The sequence below is a fragment of the Triturus cristatus genome, chromosome 1_2 (assembly GCF_964204655.1).
Source record: "Triturus cristatus chromosome 1_2, aTriCri1.1, whole genome shotgun sequence".
Classification (NCBI taxonomy): domain Eukaryota; kingdom Metazoa; phylum Chordata; class Amphibia; order Caudata; family Salamandridae; genus Triturus; species Triturus cristatus.
Genome location: NC_140580.1, coordinates 151766167 through 151787776, shown reverse-complemented (window position 1 = coordinate 151787776; position 21610 = coordinate 151766167). Strand labels below are relative to the sequence as shown.

The 21610-nt window shown below is 43.1% G+C and overlaps 1 protein-coding gene across 4 annotated transcripts in view; it reads left to right on the top strand.

The window, feature by feature from the left end:
• The window catches only part of VTI1A (vesicle transport through interaction with t-SNAREs 1A), a 1077795-nt gene that overhangs the window by 681438 nt on the left and 374747 nt on the right, over positions 1–21610 (top strand). For all 4 annotated transcript variants that reach the window (XM_085603407.1, XM_085603404.1, XM_085603403.1 and 1 more), the window contains one exon: positions 17421–17491. In XM_085603407.1, the coding sequence (XP_085459533.1) occupies positions 17421–17491 (71 nt within the window). The remainder of the gene's footprint in view (positions 1–17420; positions 17492–21610) is intronic.

The window sequence follows — 21610 nt, the reverse complement described above, 5'->3', positions numbered from 1 at the left end:
CCCTACTGAAACTCTGTACATACGTGGCCAGCTTCCACCCAACTCTCTAGTTGTCACTACTGCCTGTAAATGGGCTAACTCTCAGACTACTAGTGACGCCCCTTTACCAGATAAAGAGGCTAAACAAATAGATGTTGCAGGTAAGAGGGCAGTCTGTCAACGATCGTCGGTTTGCCAATTCCATTGGGCTACTTTCTAAGTCCAACTGTGCCTAGTGAGATGAAATGGAGGAGCGCCTCCAGCATCTCACAGAGGAGCACAGGGAAAGAGGTTATGAGATCATCTCGGAGGGAAAATTGATCTTCAGTACCACCATCTGCTGCGCACTAGCTGCTGCGGACAGTGCTGCAAAGGGGGTCAACTCCAGTGCCATTCTGCGCAGACATACCTGGTGCCGAATCTCTTGGTTCAAGCCAGAAGTCAAGCAAAATTTGCTCAACCTGCCTTCGATGGGCAACATCTCTTCAAATCGCAGGTTGACCAGATGTTGGAAAAGATAAAGAAGGATATGTAAACTGCAAAAGCTATGGGTGCTTTTCAAACACACACCCCTCATGGCTCTTTTCACTGCACCCCCTACCGTTTAGACTCAAAGACTGCCTCCCGAGAGACCTCTACCTCATAGCAACCGCCACCCGCCCAACAGTCCTCTCTGGGATGTTTTTTTCGAGTGTCCTACAGAGGCAACAACTCAAAAAGTAGAGGTAAAGGTGGCTCCAACAAAGGAGCTGCCACCTCCACAAAATCCTGACTAGCCTCTCCTTTCCACACCATATAACACCTGTCAGGGGATCCTACCAAGGTTCGTTACCACTTGGCAGAACATCACCTATGACCAGTGGATGTTGTATATTATCAAACATGGTTATTGTCTGGAGCTCACTTCCACGCCTCCCACCATTCCACCTCGCAAACACAAACTCTCCCCAGAACATCAAAGGCTACTCCGGGAAGAGGTCCAAGTGCTCATTCACAAGTGAGCCATAGAGCCTGTCCACTACCATCAGCAGGGCACAGGAGTATATTCTCTATACGTTTTTCCTTCTCAAAAAATATGGTTCTCCCCAGCATATTCTGGACCTCAGGCCCCTAAAGAAATACATCCTTTCAGAGCACGAACATATGGTTACTCTTCAGAATGTCATCCCGTTACTCCAGCAAGGCGAATTCATGGCTTCTCCCGACCTGAAAGTCCCTAATTTCCACATGCCAATACACCATGCACCTCACTGATATCTCAGGTTCCTAATCAGTGGAAAATACTTCCAGTTCAAGGTACTCCCTTTTGGGTTTACCACTACAACCAGGGTATTCACCAAGTGCCTTGCAGTGGTAGCTACTCATTTGCATAGACAGTGCGTTCATGTGTTCCCCTATCTGGATGACTGGCTTGTCATAAGTGCCACCCATCAAATTTGTCAAAAATACACTCAGCTCACAATAAACCACCGTCTCCAGCTAGGGTCTACCATCAATGCTACAAGAACCCACCTCCAACCCCTCCAGATACAACCCTATCGGGGGCAATCCTCAACTCAGCAGTTGGCAAGTCTAATGCACATGTTGTAGGATACAGTTCTTTCAGGCTCTAAACCCTCTTTTTCAACCAGGCCACCAAGTCACTATCAGGACAGTCATGTGCCTCCTTGGCATGATGGCCTCTTGTATTGCCATAATACCCCATGCCAGATTGCACATGTGTCCGTTGCAGGAATGCTTGGCACACCTGTGGTCCCAAGCAGAGTGTCATTGGGATGATCTAGTGTTGATCAGCCGCCCTACATATCGCTCTCTGCTGTGGTGGAACACCAACAGCCTTTTACAGGGGATGGCATTTTCTTGACCCTCTTCCGCAGAGCACCATAACAATGGACACCGTCTTATCAAGTTGGGGTGCGCACCTACAGCATCTGACTGTCCAAGGACAGTGGGAACCCAGACAACAGGTTCTTTCAATCAATTTCCTGGAACTACTAACTGTTCACCTTGCATTGAAGGCTTCCCTTCCCCAGTTGATTGGCAAAGTAGTCCTCATCAAGACGGACAATATGACAGCCATGTATTCGCTTCAGAAGCAAAGGAGCACCAGATCCCCCTCAGCTTTTTCTCTTAGCCCAGAGTATCTGGAGGTGGGCCCTTCGACTCAAGATCCATCTGTTAGCAGAATATTTGCTGAGAGTGGACAACTATTTTGCAGACCTCCTCAGCAGGATGCAGCAACAAGTTCATTAGTGGGGATTATACCTGCAAGTCCTCCTTCATTACTTCCAGCTTTAGGGGCTACTGGAGATAAGACTTCTTTGCCACAGCAGAGAACCCAAACTTCGCCCCAGGTTCCCACATTCTAGGGTCAATTCACTGTGGATGAGATGAGATATTTGCTTACTCTTTTCCTCCTCTCCCCCTACTTCATTTGTGTCTCGGAGGCTTTGGCAGATATTTCTTAACCTCATCCTGGTGGCTCCCACTTGGGTATGCCAATCATGGTTCACCACCCTCCTCGAACTTTTAGTGGTACCGTACAAGATACTCCTGAACAAGCCGGACCTTCTCACACTGAACCATGGAGAAATCATGAACCAGACCCCAGGTCTCTGAATCAAGTAATCTGACGCCTGGAGTCCTAGAATTAGAGTAGCTTCATCTTCCACCCGAATACATGAACATTCTTAAAGAGGTGTACAGGCCTACTACTCGTGCCTGTTACGCGGCCAAGTGGAACAGATTTGTCTTCTATTGTTCCAAACATTTTGACCCCTTAGCAGTCAAAGTTCAAGAGATTGTCTGCTACCTGCTTCACTTGCAAACTCGTCGTGGTTTCGCTTTTACACCTATAAGACTGCGCCAGGCTGTTGTAGCCGCCTACCTTTTGAAGAGGCAACAAGTTTCTTTCTTCTTTATTCCTGCCATTAAAGCCTTTAAGAGTCATTCCTCCCCATGGTCTCGCCAACCCCAACATGGTACCTTAACATTGTATTAGCAAGACTTATGGGCCCTCCGTTAGAGCCCTTCCACTTCTGCTCCCTCCAGTTTCCTGTCTTGGAAGGTAGCATTTCTGGTCGCCATCAGTTAGCTTCAGGCACTAACGTTGGAAGAACTTTTCTTTCAGATACACAGAGATAGGGTTGTCCTCCGCACCAATCACAAATTTCTCCCAAAGATGGTCTCACAGTTCCACCTCAATCAATCCATTGAACTTCCAGTTTTTTCCCCCCAACCTGATTCAGTTGCTGAATGGGTTCTCAATAACTTAGTTGTTAAAGGAGCACTCTTGTACTATGTTGACAGAACTAAACCCTTTAAGAAAACACAACAGCTTTTTGTTGCTTTCTCCAAACCCCACAAAGGGAAGGCCCTACCTATCCTGTATTGCAACATAGATTGTTAAACGCATCCAGACATGCTATGTTAAAGCTGAAGGAACTTTGCTTATTCCTCCTAGAGCTCACTCCACTCAGAATAAAGGAGCCTCTACGGCCTTCCTGGGGAACATTCCTACAGCTGACATCTGTAAAGCAGCTACATGGTCCACACCATATACTTTTACAAAGCATTATTGTGTAGATGTGCTAGCCCGCCAACAAGCCAATGTTGGCCAGGCAGTTCTACGTACACGTTTCAAACCACTGCAACTTTTCTGGCAGGATTGCTTTACAGTCTGTACACAGCATGTGTATGTACAGCCATACATGCCTCTAATGGAAAATGTACATACCCAATAAGCATCTGTTTGTGTTATGTAGTGCTGTAGATTCACATCCACCCACCCTTCTCCACAAATTCCTGTTGCAGTTAACTTTCTGTTTACCTTTCCTTTTTCTTGGCATGGACATCTCTCTATACAATGCTTCGCTTCACATTCCATCCTCACCCACCGTAAAAGAAAACAATCGAACAATGGAGTCGATGGCTGTGCCCATTACCAGCAAGAAGAGGACTCACAGTACCACATGACTCGAAAAACTTTCTACGAAGAAAAACAACTTGCACATATCCGGGCCCAAAACTATATGGCAGAATTATGCACAACATGTGAATCTACAGCACTAAGTGCCACAAACAGATGTTCATAGGGTAATATGTTCCTTTACTGAGGTGAGGTACCCTATACTGAAAGAAAAACCTTTGGATTAGGTTAAGTTATGTTGATGCATTAAAAGTAACACTCAGATGGGGATGGCATTTTTGTGAGGTAGAAATGTTGATGTGTCCTAGAGGCTTTCCTTTTGCTTGAAGTCCAAGTTTTGGAAATTGATTTAGGTGCTGCTGGGTAGTCATTGGAGTATTATGATCTCAGTGTCTAAGGCCAGCTATTGTTTGCGCAGGTGCAATTTGAACGAGCTTTAGAGAATAAGCATTGAAGAAAGAGTCGCTGTTTGCTTAGGTCGAATAAGAATGAGTTCCTGATTGGTAATTATGGAATGGGATTAAGAAGAAATAGAGACTGAGGTTTTCTCAGTAAATGGCAATACATGTCCCAGTGACTTTCTTTATATGTATGAAGAAACAAGGTTGCATATCAAAGATGACAAAAATTACTTTACTTTTTGATGCGTGAGTGAACTGTGAGGAGTGCCCTAGCTGTTCGTGGTTAGACTGGCATGTCAGAGATTTTTTGCAGGGTTGTATCAACAACTTCAGCATGGCCTCTCATAGAACAAGAACCTATTTCTATGTATAAAACAACGTCCTTCAAAGAAAGAGAAGGTATGGTAGTTGCTGCATATGGCACTGCCTATCAGTATTAGCTTTCCTATCATTATTAAGCAAGAAAGGCTTTCATTAAATTCTATAAGTAAATGTTCATAAATGTATCACAAATGAAGAGCTATGAACACGCCTGTGCCAGGGAATAATGCCCTCTCTGCCTTTCCATTCTGACAGCCCTGCCACAGACACTAACTTTTGTAATTTTTTAGACAGAGCCATTTGGCAGATATGTATTGCTGTTTAAAGTTAGGTATTAGGTAGCCTTCACACTTAACAGTTCCTCGTCATTGAGGGGAGATGTAGAGTGTGTTCGGAGTTGTGGTGGCCAAAAAGCCACAAGCTTGAACACAAGTATATCATCTTATTCATAGCCAATCGCCCCAGTAAATTGGATACTAGATAGAAAGGAGAAATTCTAGAGTATTTTGGACAGTAGGGCTTTCTTGAAAGGTAAGGGCATGGTGCCACAAAGACAGTTATTTAGAATTGTGAAAGGATATTCGAGGGACTGGAGTGGTGTTTTGGCTGTAAAGGCATGCAAAATGACTGACCCAGTCTAGATTAGTTCTGTTTGTGGTTTAGTGTGCATGGAATAAAAGATGAGATAGATGGATGCTCGGAGTGATTCACTGCTGTGGTGTTCTTTACTGAGGGTTGTCCTCTAAGTAGCATTTAGTTGAAGTTGTTCATTTAGGTTGAGAATAATAGTAAAAGGTTTTTCCTAGCTCTACTGTGAGGGCCCTGCTTTATTAACTACTTTTGCTCCACATCAGCAAAACTTGAGCAACGATAACGTCGCTACTGGTATATTTCTCATTAAAGGTTTTGACTGCCCCATCTATCAACCAATCCAACACAGTCCACATTCACAATGTGCCTGAAGCCCACATTGAAAATATGCTGGAAGCTCACTGAGTTTTTACTGCCCTTATGACTCCAAAGTGAGTCAGCTACCATTGTTGGCAGCAACCATTGCCCCTGGTTCATCCCAGCTGGCGATATCAAAGGACCAGGAGTGGTTCATCCTCGAAGGAACCCGCCGCCACACAGGCTCCAGTAGAGTATATAGAGTTTTCTACCAGGCTTTTGGAAGGAAAGCGCCCACCTCCCTATTTCAAGTTGGCCAGGGACTCCAGCCACATCCCCAGTCAGTCAAATGGGGAAGGTGAGGATATTTAACCTCCTACCACCCTCCAGAACCCTCTCTAGTTCTGGAAAGACAGTGTGATAGCTACCCTCCCACCCCAACAACTTAGACTAGGAGTGGTCCACTGAGCAGAACCCTTAAGGAATATTAGGACATGAACGAACTTGTTTTGTTAAAGTAGCTGTTATACTTGACTTTCAAGCCAATGCATCCGGGAAGTCAGCTGTCAGCCCAACTGGAAGGGGCAGCACCCAAGAAAACAAAAACCAGTAGCCTCAGCACACAACAAATATAAAAATGTTGACAGCAGTAGCAATAGTAAGTCTAGACAAAACAACTGGTATATTGAACAAGTTCCTTTGGTTCTTTAATTCTTCTTTATTACTTCCTTGTTTCTCCTTTTGGTCTTTACATACAGATTTACAAGCCAACACGTGTTTCGTCGCCAACATGGAGATTAACCCCGCGACTTTTTCAAGGCTCCTTAGTCAATGTTGGTATAATGTTTTAGTGTGGTGATAATTCCAACCCACACGATATGTAGGTGAGGGCAGTAAAATAATACGTCTCAATGTGATCAAAATCCAAAATCTATTAAGTCATTTGTACTCCGTTATGGCGGACACACTGGAAGAAAGCAGCCGAACTGGAAGTGTCACCACACTAAAACATTATACCAACTTTGACTCAGGAGCCTTGAAAAAGTCGTGGGGTTAATCTCCATGTTGGCGACTAAACACGTGTTGGCTTGTAAATCTGTATGTAAAGACCAAAAGGAGAAACAAAGAAGTAATAAAGAAGAATTAAAGAACCAAAGGAACTTGTTCAATATACCAGTTGTTTTGTCTAGACTTACTATTGCTACTGCTGTCAAAATTTTTATATTTGTTGTGTGCTGAGGCTACTGGTTTTTGTATTACAAGTGTAGCACAGGCTACACAAGTTTGGGGGAGGCGGGTTGTTCTGCCCGCCTTACAGCACCTTTTACTAATATTGATGCACAGATAGTGGGTGACTTCACCTTTGTAGCGCCGTTCCCCTAAAAGCATACCACTGTTCTTTTGATTCTGTGAACCCAAGAAAACACCTCTGTGGAATAGGTCATGGCAGCATGGCTACAGATAGAGCCCAGAAATGATGGAAGGATTTTTGCACTGAACCTTCAGCTGAAAGAGCATGTCTTCTTGGGCAGTGTTATGGCCATATTGTAGGTCTGGTAAAAGAAAGGTGAATGAAGCACGGCCATTGGTAGTGGAGGTCCACCCAGAGTGCCTGACTGGATGAGGCATGGCTACCAGGAATGTGAACGGCCTCCCGGAATGCTTGAATGGCTGAAGGTGAATTAAACATGAATGCTGTAAGACTGATTTTTGAAGCCTGGCTAGTGGGAGTGAGGGGTCTGCTTGTACCTGATTGCCTGAGGCACGATACTGGAAGTAATGGCCACCTGGCTCGCCTGATTTATTGGAGGGAAGATTGTGCTTAGTCACAGTAAGTGAAGGATAACCCGATGTGCCTGACCGACTGAGACATGGATACTGGAAGTGACAGCCACCTCGTATGCCTGATTAACTGAAGGTGATATCAGTAAATATTTAGCAGCTGGGAAACTCTATAAAATACTTACTTTGAATGTAGCGTACCAAGTGAAAGCATGATGGATCACTTGTAAGTGAAGCAGCCAATAAACGGTGGCTTTTACTCTTCCGATCAAACAAGCTTGGTCTCCATTCCTGGCATTTGGGGTTGGTGACTGGGTTGGGGTATCACTGCTATACACCCCTGGCATGGAGACCAAGCAGTGCAGGTTCAGCTGTCTGGTTGAGATGTGGACATCTGGGTTCTTTCAGTGGAAGGAGGTCGGTTGGTGCCTAGAGTTGCAGATTTGTATGGTAAGCTGAAGCAACGACAAGGAATGAGCGACAGGCTGGAGGCGTTGCTGCATAGAATGAGTAGGGTCTGAGAAGGTGTCAGTTTTCCTCTGAAGTAAAACAGTGTAAAGGGAGGTGGTGTGAGGCTGCTAGAGGCGGCTGATAACCTCATTGCCCCTAGCACACACTGATAACAGTAAGTTAAAAAAACAGCCTGCTCTTGTTTCTGCTCCATAATGCGTGGGCGGGCAATATTACTTAAGTGTGTTTAAAAAATAATATGTTAACTTATTTGGATTACTTTTTAACAAAGTAATCCTGCCATGTAGGGCTTTACAGCGCAGTGGATTCTCATTTGACGTACATTTCTTCTAGCAGTTGCTTTAAAGGTTTTGCTATCTTCTTCATAGATTTTGGTATAATGCATTGCTTTTTCTTCAGTTTTTTTTCTCGCACATATGTGTAATCATTGACTCCCTCCTCTCCAAGTTCTTATGGAATAAGAATTTTCTTGTCACTTCTTCGGAAACCCAAATCCAATGGTAGAGGGTAGTTTCCCGATTTTCGGCTTTACCATAAAACTTTTTGCGACTTGCTTCTAAATGGCTTCTCGGTGATTCCCCCCCCCCCCCCCCTCTTACTCCTTTATGGGTCATTGTTGAACGATCCTTACTCGCACCTTTTTCGTAAAAGAAATATTGGCCTTTACTACAAAGGTTAATGTCACTTCTCCTCCGCTATTTAAGCATACATGCTCATTGTGAAGGCCTTATTGCCAGCTTAAAATTGACTCTAGAGACTCCTTCCTTCGCTCTCCATTTTGGCATAACAGTCTCATTACTATCAATAACAGACCTCTTTATTGGAAGACCTGGAGACGCAAGGGAATAGTTTGAGTTCAGGATATGTTTGATGGTCTGTCTCCTTGCTCTGTTCCTCAGTTTCAGGAAACTTTTTAATGTCCTTGTTCATTTTGGCATAAATTCTCAACTCTTATGGGAACAATTTTGGATGTTTTTTATTCTCTCCCTTCAAACGAGTCTACGCCAATAGAGGATCCACTTCTCACAATACTGGCATTACTTCCCATAACATACGATTTATAAATACTTCCGGACCAAAAATTCTGACTGTCCTAAATCCAAAGTGGAACTTGCCTGGGAGGTGGATTTGGATTGTGTTGGGGCATCGAGTTATGGGACAAGATCTGGGCTAGATCTTTGAACATTTCTAGATCCGCCTCCACTACTCAATCCATGTTCTTTCTCTATCACAGATTGTGCTTTACTCTGTTGTGTAGTTCCTATATTATCCATACAGGATCTGCACGTTTTGGTTCACATAAACTGTGGGATTGGTGGCGGACTGATTCCGTGCACACCCACCGGATACGTTAGCCTATCTGTATCAGCTAGCTCATGGTGCCACTAGAATGTCCTGGGAGAGAATATTTTCTGGCAACCTCAGAACATGACTAACCTGATCCCCCAGGATCGTGGAAACAATGTACTACTTCTCGCTCAGTCACTCGTGCTCACTTAGTTTGTCTCAGAGATACTCAGAAAAAACAGTCTGGGCGTTTCAATAAGTATATATTGAACAGTTGTTATTCTAGTGTAAAATAGATGAGCTGCAACAACCATTAGACAGTAGCAGAGATATATGATTAGCAATACTACAAAAGTAAAGAGATGGTATAGTTCTACCATCTTGCAGTAATCATGAATATATACAAGTACATAGAATACATGATAATAAGATGCCTCCCTCATTAGATGTACCTAAATGTACCTAGCATCTGTGTAGGTGTTATGCCAAGTATCCCTCTAGGATCTAGTCCACCCCATTACCTGAGAATTAGAGAATGTGGTACTCCATCGTGGTCTCGAGTTGGACACCCCGCGAGGGATGTTAGACCACTGCTAGCTGGAGCGTCTACATACAGGAACCTCAGCGTCTCTGGTCAGTGTGTCAGCCAGGAAGTCACGGTCTCCTCTTACTCTCTAAGCAAGATATGATGTATATATACCCCTAGGTCTCCCCAGGGGTCCTACCTTGCTGTGTTACTGTGTCGGCCTAAAGGATGACGTCAGCCCTGAACGTTATGCAGAGATATTATACAGGAGATGTCAGTCCTGCTGTTAGTCCTGCTGTGCTTCCAAGAAGTCTCATGCATAATGCATGAGATTCGAACTAGCAAAAAACCCGCGTTCTGAATGCAATGTCGTATCTAGGAAAAAGGTCAGTGCCTAAGAACCGTTATGTATGTAATGTAGGGAAGAATATAGGTGAAAGGTTGTGATGTTACCTACGCCTCTGTAAGGTACCTAAATGAAATATAACAACTCTTCTGTCCATAGCTAACTTAACACACACTGATAATAAGGTTTGTTGGTCCTGTGACTTTCCCCTGGCAGATTTGAGACACCTTTTGTTTTCTTGCTCTCCTGTAGCTTCCTTCTGGAGTAATGTTTGGTCTTGTATTTCAACTATTTTCAATATGCACACCTCCCTATCCAATAGTATTCTTTTTATAGGCAGCCTATCAGATTAATTGGAGTTGGCCTTTCATGAAAAAGGTTTATTTGACTTTATGTTCAGTACATTTTGGTCAACTGGAAATGTTCAACTAAACTGTCTGTTAAGTCCTAGTGGAACAATGTTTGTCACTATCACAAATTGGATATTGCTTTTTCCTCCTCTTTTAAACCATTTGTAAATAGGGACTTATTTTGGTCATCATTAACCAATTATTTGAATAAGGTTACAACATCCAGTGTCTCACGCAACTGTTCTGAAAATTTTCAATCTCCATAAATTATTAATGTCTTTTTTTTCCTCCTTTAAAATTTTTGATTTTTGAACTGATTATTTTTTGATTATTTTAACTGTCTCTTTATCTTTTAAGTCATTTTTATACAGTTACTCGATCTTCAGTTACAGATTTATATTCTACTCCCTCTCTTCCCTTTCCCTCCTTTTCTCCCTATGATATTGTCAAAATGAAAAATAGCTTTCTACTCAATTTACAGCCCATTTTTCCTTGTACTGGACCACAGTTAATGTGTCAAATGTTTGGCGTATTCTCCTGTATTTGTTATTAATTCAATAAAGCTTATCAAACATATGTGTAATCAGACGCGCCAAGGCCCATAATTTAAGGTGCATTTTACTTTTTAAATCCCTCTGTGAAGTAGTTACCGGTAAAGCACATCACATAACCACAGGCACCTGATGTGACATGGCGAGTGTGCCAGTTCCCTTTTAGCGCGGGGATTATGTGACTGTCTCCCAGCTAAACATCAGTGCCATTTTATCGCATTTCACCTTTGGGAGGCTTTGTATGTACAGCTAAAAACAGATTGCACTGCGCCAGCAGGGGCCAGGTTACATAATGGGAATGTCAATTTGTGGTCAAATACCTGAGGATACATTAGTGTTCCTCAACGAGACTGTAGTGGCTGGATGGCAATTTGCAGTTCATTGCGCGGTGTTAGTTTTTCACTCCGCTGATCGCCTTTCATTGAGTCACAGACTACACACTAAGTAGGAAAAGAGCCAAAGGCCATTTAATCTTAGACTCGACATCTGTGTTCGTGCAAATTAATGGAAAACGCTTTCAACAATTTAAAAACCTTACTTTTTAATTAGATGATGTTCTGTGGGCAGACGCTCTCTGCGTCAACGGTTCTTGTACTCACTAAAGGGTATCTTAGTGTGTCCAAACGGACTCGGGAGAGTTTGTAGGCTGTGTTTTTGGGTCGGTGTCTCTGCAGTGGAGGCTGGCATGGTTCGCGGGTACGGACGCCGGTGGAGGGGGGAGGGGTGGGGTAGGTGTTTACGGGGTTTAAAAAAATAAATAAAAGAAACCATTACCTTGCCGCGCCAGTCCTCAATCTCTGCTCCTGGTCGCTGAGGCACAGAAAAGGCTCCCCTGACCAATCACAACGCTCTGATGCAGCGTTGTGATTGGTTTTGAGCATCCTTCCTCAACGCTCAACCAGGGAATGGGGGCCTGGGCTTGTTTCCTCACAGGCTGTATGCAGCCTGCATGGAGAATGAGGAAAGCGCGCATGACTGGTTTTCGTGGCTCGAGAGGGTCGGCCCAAATGACTTTGTGCAGTTAGGAGTGGGCAAACCACTCCTGCCCTGCTCCGAGAGCAGAGCAGCCTCGTCCACTCGCCCGCCCACAAAGCAACAGAAAACATCAAATGTTAATAACTCTTATCATTATATGTTTCATTTGCAATGCACTACTTAAAAGTAGTGGGGTGACACTCCTCTGTCATAGCGGAGGAGCTGCCCCTGTGTCTCTGTACAGGCTGCCATGTATGCCGCTGAGCGGGCCACTTACAGCCGCCAAAACTGACTGGCCTTTATCACCCAGATTGGCGGTCTTTGTTTCATCCAACGTCTTCATCTCCAGAAAAACATGGACTCTAAAAGTGATATTTTTTTACTTTTTATTTAAACAAATTTTAGCGAAAACTTCAATAAAACAACTGTGACATAATTGTTATCATTCCAACTGTAATAATGATTTATTTAAGTAGTCGAAGTGCTTTAAAAAAAAGTATGGGAACTGTGACCCTGAGTCCAATGGGGATGGTGTTAGGGGGTGTGGGATTAAAGGCGTGGCTAAAACTAACAAAATGTTCTGTAACTATTTTGTTGGTCTTTCACCTTCAAGTAACTGCATGGAAAATAACACACATCTTAAATGAAAAATAAATGCAAGTTAAACTAATAAGTGAGAGATGCATCATTTTTGTTGTGCAGCCTCTATTGGTTAATGCCATCACAGCAGATATGTGTGTGTGTGTAACCATAGAGCCACAGAACTGAATTCTGGTTGGTGCATTGGGGAATAATTATGTTTTTTTTTTTAGTGCTACAATGTCCCGAACTGTGACAGAAAGCAACTTCAATATGCACGTCATCATTTTAAACTTGCATTACTCACAGTATAAGATAGGCTGCCACAAAGTGCACAAAAATATTTAAGTTTAAGATTTTTTTAAAAGTGCTTCCAAACATAGATCAGAGTAATTTGCAGACTGTACCTAGTATTTACCATTAGAGGGAGTGAGAAGCAATAGCACAGGATGCCCTCGACTTTCCAGTGTGCATTAGTTCTATCACAATGAGAAGGGCACTCCTATATTTTATTGTTCCCAGAAGACTCTGGTGGTAGGGGACCGGAAACCTGGAATCTATTAAATGATATATTATTACTGACTAGATGACCAGCAGCAACTTAAAAGTCAATAGAGACAAAACAGAGGTTTTGGTAGTTGGGAACACTCTTTGGTCTGAACTCCAGTGGCCCAACTATCTAGGTGAACTTTCCCCTCCTGAAATTGAGTTTAGGTTTTTAGATAGACATTCATCTCACCATTGAGGCACAAGTAAGAAAATCCTGCCTCCTACTTTGGCCTTCTCCGGGCTCTTAGGAACATTTTGAGTTGGTTCCACCCAGCATTCGGAGAACCGTGGTCCAAGGCCGCATCCTGTCCAGCCTCGACTATGGCAAGTCAGTCTATTTGGGAAGCCCTCAGTACATGCTCAAGTGCTACAGATGGTCCAGAATGCCGCCGCATTCGTTTTGTTGAAATTACAAAGCGTAATTAAATTTGCTCCTCCATTCTTATCCTGCACTGATTGCCGGTATGTAAAAGAATCAAATTCAAATTCCTCTGTCTGGCCCACAAAATGCTGAACACTAAAAGTCCCCCTTTAATTCAGAGATTAACTCCTTTCACTCCCAAAAGGTCATTGCGCTTCGCAGACTAGAGACTTTTTTTGATACCGAGAATCAAGAAAATGAGAAGTGGTGGACGTTCCTTAGCCTGTCTGGCAGCTAAACTCTGGAACTCCATTTTTCTATATTTAAGATTGACCTACGAAGAAACCAAACTCAGGAAGCTTCTCAAAACTCACCTCTTTGAATGACTCACCCACTATGCGAGCTTAGGAAGAATATGACTTCAGCACAGGGAAGCCTGTTGGGTAGCCATGCCTTTTATAAGTGCCTGGCATAGCTTATAAAGGGATTCTCAATCACTAGTACCACCAGTGGGATGCTTCATCATTGGATACTCACCCTCTGCACTTAGTGGGTGGGCTCAACATTGTTTGTTAGCAGAGCTTCTATTGATAAGCGATCTGTGCTTAAAATTGCGTGCAGGTTGTCACAGATAAGTGGATCTCTTTATTGTGGATACCTTTGGCAAGATGAGGATCCTTTTATATAACCTAATACATTCCAGGGTTCCTGTCCCCTACAACCAGAGCCTTCTGGGAGAAGTAAATTATAAGAGTGCCCTCTCATTGTGATAAAACTAATGCAGACTGTACCTAGGGCAAACTTTTTTTTTTTATATAACTGTCCATTAAAGGCATGCACTCCACTGCTCATGTCGCATTTCACTACCACCCAAAAAGAATACTTCAAGTGACTCCATCTGTTAAAGCCAATACCGGCTTCCAAACAGCCTTTACATTTGCAGACTAACCATGTCGCCGTCCAATTGTCCTCGGGGTCGCACGATGTGTAAGGGGTCCACCTCCCGATAGCCACTTGGTCTAGTATATAAATATGACAGACACAGAAGGGTGATCAGGCGAGGGAAGGAAAGGAAGGGGACTGCAGGGAGAGAGACCTGAAAGAGAAATAAACAGTACGCTGTGGTTAGAACAACCCCGAGGTCCCTTGTCACATTGTTTTCCCCTAACTCCCCTGCTGTACCTGTAAAGAAAATAAAGAACTCCTGAACTGGGAGACCTGGATAACCGGGGAGCTGGGTATTCGTGAATCCTACAGAAAAGACACTGATTAGACTGCGTTTTAACACCCTCTATAATCCCACACTCGTATTAGCTCCCTTGGCTAAGGTACATACCACCAATCCTGGGTTTCTGTCTGTACAGGGGGGGGGGGGAGGACGTATGCCAGTAGTCACCTCACCGCCCCTGTATGAAGTACAAATAAACAAATGAAGTGCAGCGGGGCTTAGAACCTCGTAGATCCCAATAACCCTTGTCGCGGGTTCTGAACGAACCCTTTTCACCGCTCCAATGCGTCTTGGGCAGTGCCAACAATGAACCTGATACAAGCCCAAAATGTCCCGGTGAAGCCTCTCTATCACACTGTTCGGAAAGTACACAACGAGGGCTCTTGAAGACCTCCCTCGGACCTTACGAACAAGACACAGCCCTGTAAGCGTGGTTTAGTTGGCTCAAGCTAAGGTATTAGCTCAGGAAACGGTCACACGGAACTCGCGACCCCGCAATGCCTAGGAAGGCTTCCAACGGGATCAAATACGTTCCGCTCCTTTAAACCGTGTATGGCCTATGTCTTTGGCCAGACTGGAGAATCAAAGACGACAGCACGAAATGAAGTCAGCGAGGAAATATAAGTCGGTGCTGTGCACCCCTACCAGAACGCCGCACTCCTTCGCACTCGAACCTGGAAATCAAAATAACCGGCACCCGATTGATGCCGGATGTTCCTTTTCTTCGTTGTTGCGCCGGGCGCGCTGACGTCATGAGCGTCTGCCCGCATTGCGCCCTGGGAACTGTAGTTCCCTTTACTTCCGTCTACCGCGGGTGTTTAGCACCGTGACAAACAGTGCTCTTCTGCGCCGTCTGTGGGCCACAACAAACCAAAGGCTCACATTTACATTTCTTTTAGGCAGCAGATACCCGCCAAGAAGGCCAGTTTCTTGTTAAGCTCTCTATCCTCCTCTCTGCTTATCAGCACAGGAGACTTTCTCCCGTCCATTTCAGCTGAGGCATCTCAAATGTTGGAATTAACCATCTCAGGATGGTTATCCTATAACATAAAGTGAGGGAACTGTTTCTGTCAAATTAAAAAAGTGGACCTGTTGTGTCTCTCAGACCCTGCCAAATTCGACCTTTGTTTTATTCACCAATGCTCTCACCTGTCTGCAGTGCAGATGTTGGTATGGCACTTCAAGCCTTTTTGATGAGACGTAAGATGCTGCCCATGGCTGTCTGGTGTTGGGAGCATAAATTATTTAACAATCTACTGTTTGATTATTAACTTAATACAAGGAGCTGAGATGAGCCTCTTACCAAGTATTGTTTGATGTTACTGACTGCTACCATTAAGATGTATTAAGTTTCAGAGTCACTGATTCTTAGGTGCATTGAGTTTTGAAAACTCCCTTTCTCTTGTTACATAATGGTCTGTCCATAACTACTGACTAATGCTGAAAATATATATTTTCGTTAAGAGACAGTAGTGGAAGGTTTTGAGAGGGGTGTCTCCTAATGTGTCCATTGTTGACCATCCCTTCTGAAATCTCAATATCCTGTTTTGATGGATATTCTACTTTGTTACCCCGATAGGGTAGTGGGACATTTATTTTTAAGAGAATCTAGAAATTAGCAAAATTGCGACACAAATCAATGCAGTGTGTCTCATCAATCCATATCAATGTTGTGGAAGATCAAACAGAAATTCCAGTTATCTGTAGCTAAGGGAAGAAAGAGCCAGCCACAGATTTACTGGCAATCATAAAGGCAGTGAAGCAGCTGGAATATATGCGACATTAAGTGAGTTTGTGACCCGCCCTGTGACCAGGGAGTGGTTTTGGGAGAAAATATTGATAGACTGTAGGAATGCATTTGGGCAATAGCATAAGTTAAGATGGACATGCAATGCAATCAGCCCAAACTAGTAAAGATGTGATCATGTGTTCAGCCATTCTGCCAAGTGAGGAGAAATCAAGAGTGGGTTAACTGGTAGCACTCGTAAGCGAATACCAATTTCAGAAGTAAAATAGTGAGCAAAAATTACCAATGAAAGGGGAAATTCGGAAAGGGTTTAAAGACATAGCAGATGAAGGAATGACCAGGATGTGGATGTACTAGAGACAAATAAATATCAGAACATACAGTATGCAGACAGGACATTAAGATTCTGCTTCTCCCTGTGAAGAAACAGTATTGAGAGCCTTCCTTTAGGAGGCAACGATTTATAGGGTGCAGTTTATTGCAGGCTGGAAAGTTTGCCTTTTATTTGCTTAATGGCTTTGGTGGCAGAGTATGTCACTTTATGTGTCCATTGGACTCACTAAGGCCCCAAACGTAGTCTTCATCAAGGCCGACTTTGAATAAGAAGACCCCATTAGTTGTAATTTTGTGGAAGAGCTCCAGGTGATCTCTTTGCTTGACAATTAAACTAAAGCAAAATGGAGTATCATTATAATACTCCAAAGGAGTGCCCATCTGAAAAGTACACTTTAAAATGCAGAAAGAGACAAGGAAGGCAGTCATTTAAACAACGGCACAAATACGCGAAAATAATGCTAAATCTGTGAACAAACTAGATAATTCTTTTTTACGTTAATCACTCAAGGGAACAGTAGAGTTGCAGTACTCGGCTGAAGGAAAAAGATGAAAATAATCAACCATTTCTTATTTTGGAGACACCTAACACGTTAATTTTTCCTTCAATGAGCGCGTTGTATGACACAACCCCTGACATGCCCAATTTACTCTTACAGATATTTGGTGTGTACCGTGTTTTATTCTTCTGTAATTATTAGAAAACTCATGAGTATTCTTCCGATATATTGTATTTTTTTGTTTGTTGGAGCAACTAAACCACTGGTGTGAAGTTTCTCATCCTCATGTTTGCTTTTATCTGTTTTCCACACCTACAGAGCAGATCGGCCAGGATATCTTGGAAAACCTTAACCATGACAGAGAGAAAATTCAAAGAGCTCGAGAACGGGTAGGTTATTTGAAGTGCATGGCAATAAGAAACTGTAATAACCCCTCAAATCCATTTATGTACACAACTGGCAGCCCACCCACTGCAAACGTAACCATCCTCTAGTAGCAAGGCATTCAGCTCATGTTAACTATTTTAGTTTTCAAAGAGAGTTTTAATGATCGATCAGAAAGCAACCAGGGTTGGAGAACTCTGATGTCAATGGACACATGTTTCCAAACTTCAGTATCCCATCAGAGAAGTATTGAATTTTGTACTTGCCAGCATTCATTGCTAACAGTGTGATCACTATAATGGGTGTGCAGAATATTGTGCCAATTGAGAATTCAAAAACAGGAGGTGGGAGTGGTTTAGGGGCGTACGTGGGCCCAAAACTAGGTCAGCTACAATTAATAGGTCCCATCTCATGCAGCTACATCCTTTCCCACAGCTGACCGTAGAAAAAGACGTCTAGGATTATCAGACCTGTCCATTTCACTACCTATTTCCGGATTTATAGAGCCTATTGTAGTCTTTGCCTTATACATTGCTGTTCCAATTCCTACTGCCCATTGTGAATTGTAGGTGTTGTCAGATTCCTCATTTTCCCCAGGCAGGTTTTTACTCTCAAGATGATGCCAGGGGCGGGCCTAGTGCATACAAATGGGGTGGGAAGAACGAATGTAACATGATATGGGTGTGCTGTTGAGGTGGCAAACTCCAACCCATTACCTTTAATAATATTGTCTGCCCTTCACACCTCTATGGAAATGAAGTGCTGCACCGAAAGGATGAACGACGCTCAAAAAGAATTCCCCTGTCCAAACATTTGACAGCTGCTACACCTTTCATACAAGGTGGTGTGCCCGCTACCTCTGCAAGGTGGAAGCAATGCCTCTGCTTACGGAGACGAAGCAGGGGGACACTAACAGTAGAATCGCCAGGGAAGTACTCTTTCCTTTCTCTTTCATCCATCTGTTTTCTCCCTCATTCTTCTTTCTTCCCTCCGCAACTGACTGGGAATTGTAGGTTGGGGTCTAAGCAGGTGTTCAACTACGCTGCTAGCAAAAATGATTGTGCGTAGATTACAGGATAAACACTGTTTATGTGAAGGTGCAGGCAGGGAGTAATGGATACAACTAGCTCGCAAGGTAGACTCATTTACAGGAGTATTAATTTCCATGTGGGATACGTGCCTTGGAACACCACCAATGCAGGCTTTGTTCTGTCGTCACTAGTTCCATATGTTTCATGATGCCGGATGCTCCCCCTGGTGATGTAGCTGGGCTCTCCTCATAGAGCCTGGGTCTCCTGGAGGCTGTCAGGAATTCCTCCAAGAGAATGCAGCATAAACGCGGATGGCTTCATTCTTCTTTTGGGAGGGAAGTGTGGAGCTGCCACCGGGGCCACTTCACACACATTCTGCAGTCACTGTACTCTCGATGCTTCTTCCTGAAGCAATGTACAGTTTGGCTAGGCATGATGTTAGGAGAAATCTATCTACCAAGGCCTATGCTGCCTTCTCCTCCTCCAGTTCTGTTCTAATTGCTGTGGAATCTAATCAAATGATGATAATGGGGGGAAACAGGAGGACACATGGCCTTACAAGTTAACTCTCCTACTCATAATAGAAGGGCTCTTTCCCATTACCAATACCCTTATTCCATTCCCTCAGCCATTAGCCTAAAACAAACCACTTTTCTCGAAAGGGTGTGTGTCCATACAGGGGAAGGCTTGGTTCTGTTTGACACAAGAGTGTGCTTGCTACAAGGGGTACAAGCTCTAACTTAGCAGTGATAATAACAGCAGGTTTTAGTCCCACCGCATGGTGATCAGATACCTACAAGTGGAAGAGGAGTCAGGGCCTCATATGTAACAGAGGCATCGTAGAATGTAACTGTTCATTTGTTACAAGTAAGTAGATAGTGAGGAAATTTTTATTTTTATCCACTGGATTCTGTGTGCTCTGTGCACCCCTACATTTCTTATAAGATCCTCCTTAAGATGATTTCTCCTCTGGTAGCAGGGACACTTTTACATTCTTTATCACCAGATCAGACTACTGAAGCTCCTTTCGTTGATGAAGGTTATAGGGATAAAAAGTCTCCATTCGCTTTTGCCGCTTTTGGTTCCCACGTTTGGGTAGCGCGTTTTACATTTTAAATCATTGCACGTGCTCATATTTGTGTCCACTGTGGGTCTCTGAAAGGCTAAAGGCTGAAATATTGAAGGCTAAAAGGCAGTGGACTAAATCTGCTGCCATTGTAGCTCTTCACCGTTGTCCGGCCATCACTGTCCACCACTCCTCTTGCCACATCTGCTTCTTCGTGCAGGAGTTATCCCAGGTGGCAGTTCTAACCAGCAGACTCAAAACAACCCTGCAGCTTCCTCTCGCCCTCCTCAGTCTCTGGCATGACCAGACCTTCATTTTATAAAGAGCGGGCTCCCTGAATATAAGATAATGCGCCACCACAGGGAAATAAAATTATTGAAAAGGGGGACATCTGGGCAAGGTGGATTTAACACATCACAGGCATATCAACAACAATTAATCTCAGATGAGACCATACATAGAGCGAGCACAATGTAAACTGATGTCTGATAAATTTCTTTTATTTTATTTTCCTTATTATATTAGTAAAAAGATGATCACTTTTTATTTAACTTTTTCTCATTGGTGAGATATTTCGTAATACAAAAATTATCTATTCAATAAATAGCAAAACAATTTTTTTGTAACATTAAATACTGATAGTCGCTCTTCAAAATTATCCTATCTCTGCATATTATTTACAGAAGGAAAAAATAATCATCAAATTCATTTCTTCATATAATGACATAATTGGTTATACATCCAATGGTTTCAATACATATCCCACATTTTCTTAATATGAGGAGACTGGCGGTTTGTATTCTAGCTACGCGCGTTTCGACTTGCGCCTTCGTCAGGACTCCGTCACAGATTCTTGAAAGGAGAGATAGACAATAATATAGTCTAATGTTAATATTCCAGTTTGATGGATATGATTAAAACTAGTTCCACATTTCAAGTAATCAAGTAATTATTGCTCATAGCTATCCACACCAATTTTGGTGCATTCTCTACCGGTCTGTATGTCCTCCATATTTGGGCAAAACCTGCAAGGCCCCTGCCCAACTATTAGAGCGTGGTCATTTGCGTAAATCCTAGACAACCATCTTCTCATCAGAGATGACGATGCTTAATTGTTGTGCTAAGAATGCAGAGAATACCATGAAAGTGTTTCGTGTTCTAAAATCCATGCAGATTTTCCCCCTAAATGCCTAAACCAAGGCAATTAACGTCTTAGGAGGAAAACATGTTTGGAAAAGCTTATTTATTTCAGAAAGCCAGTTAGTTATCTTCTAAATTCCTCCATGTAGCCTTCTCTGTTGAGGAAGAGGCAGAGCTGGGCTATATCATCATTTCAAGTGCAAAATAGTGGGTGCAGTGGTTTCTTATGGATGATTCCCAATCGAAAATAATTCCTCTGTTTCCTGTGATGATGCTTCATGTTTCTTTAGTATGAAAGGCTGATGAGTTCAAAAGAAGTTGTGACACAGTGAAGTCGATATTTTATTTCAAAACCCCTTAATGCAAATTTGTGTCCCATTGTTTTATCCTGAGGATTTTCCTTGGATTCAATAATCTTTTGCAAGTCTCTCTTGCCAGTTTCATCATTCCGGATACTTCTCCACTCAGTCCTAGGTAGTTTAGTGTCCTACTTCTCATCATTGGATCAACTCCTGATCTTTTTCCCTAATTGTCTTCTTCCATTTACCTCTAGAATTGTTTTTCCCCTTTAGGGTTTTTCCCCCCTTGTTATCATTCTTTAGAGCGCTGCTCACCATGCATTGTATGCCTTACAAAGGTAGCAGCATGGATACAGAAAATAATTGAATGAGTATCAGGCATGACAAAGTCAAGACAGTGGCCTCAGTCCAATCCAGAATCTGATAATCGAATGAGGATTCTGCGGAAGGAATTGAAGATGGCTATATGATCAAAGTGAGATTTCTTTTCGTTCTTAATTGTGATGGTTTGCTTGGATCTTAAATCTGGATAACCTTTACCTACCTAGAAAGCAATGCTGATACACGTCCTCCTGGACCAGCAAAAAA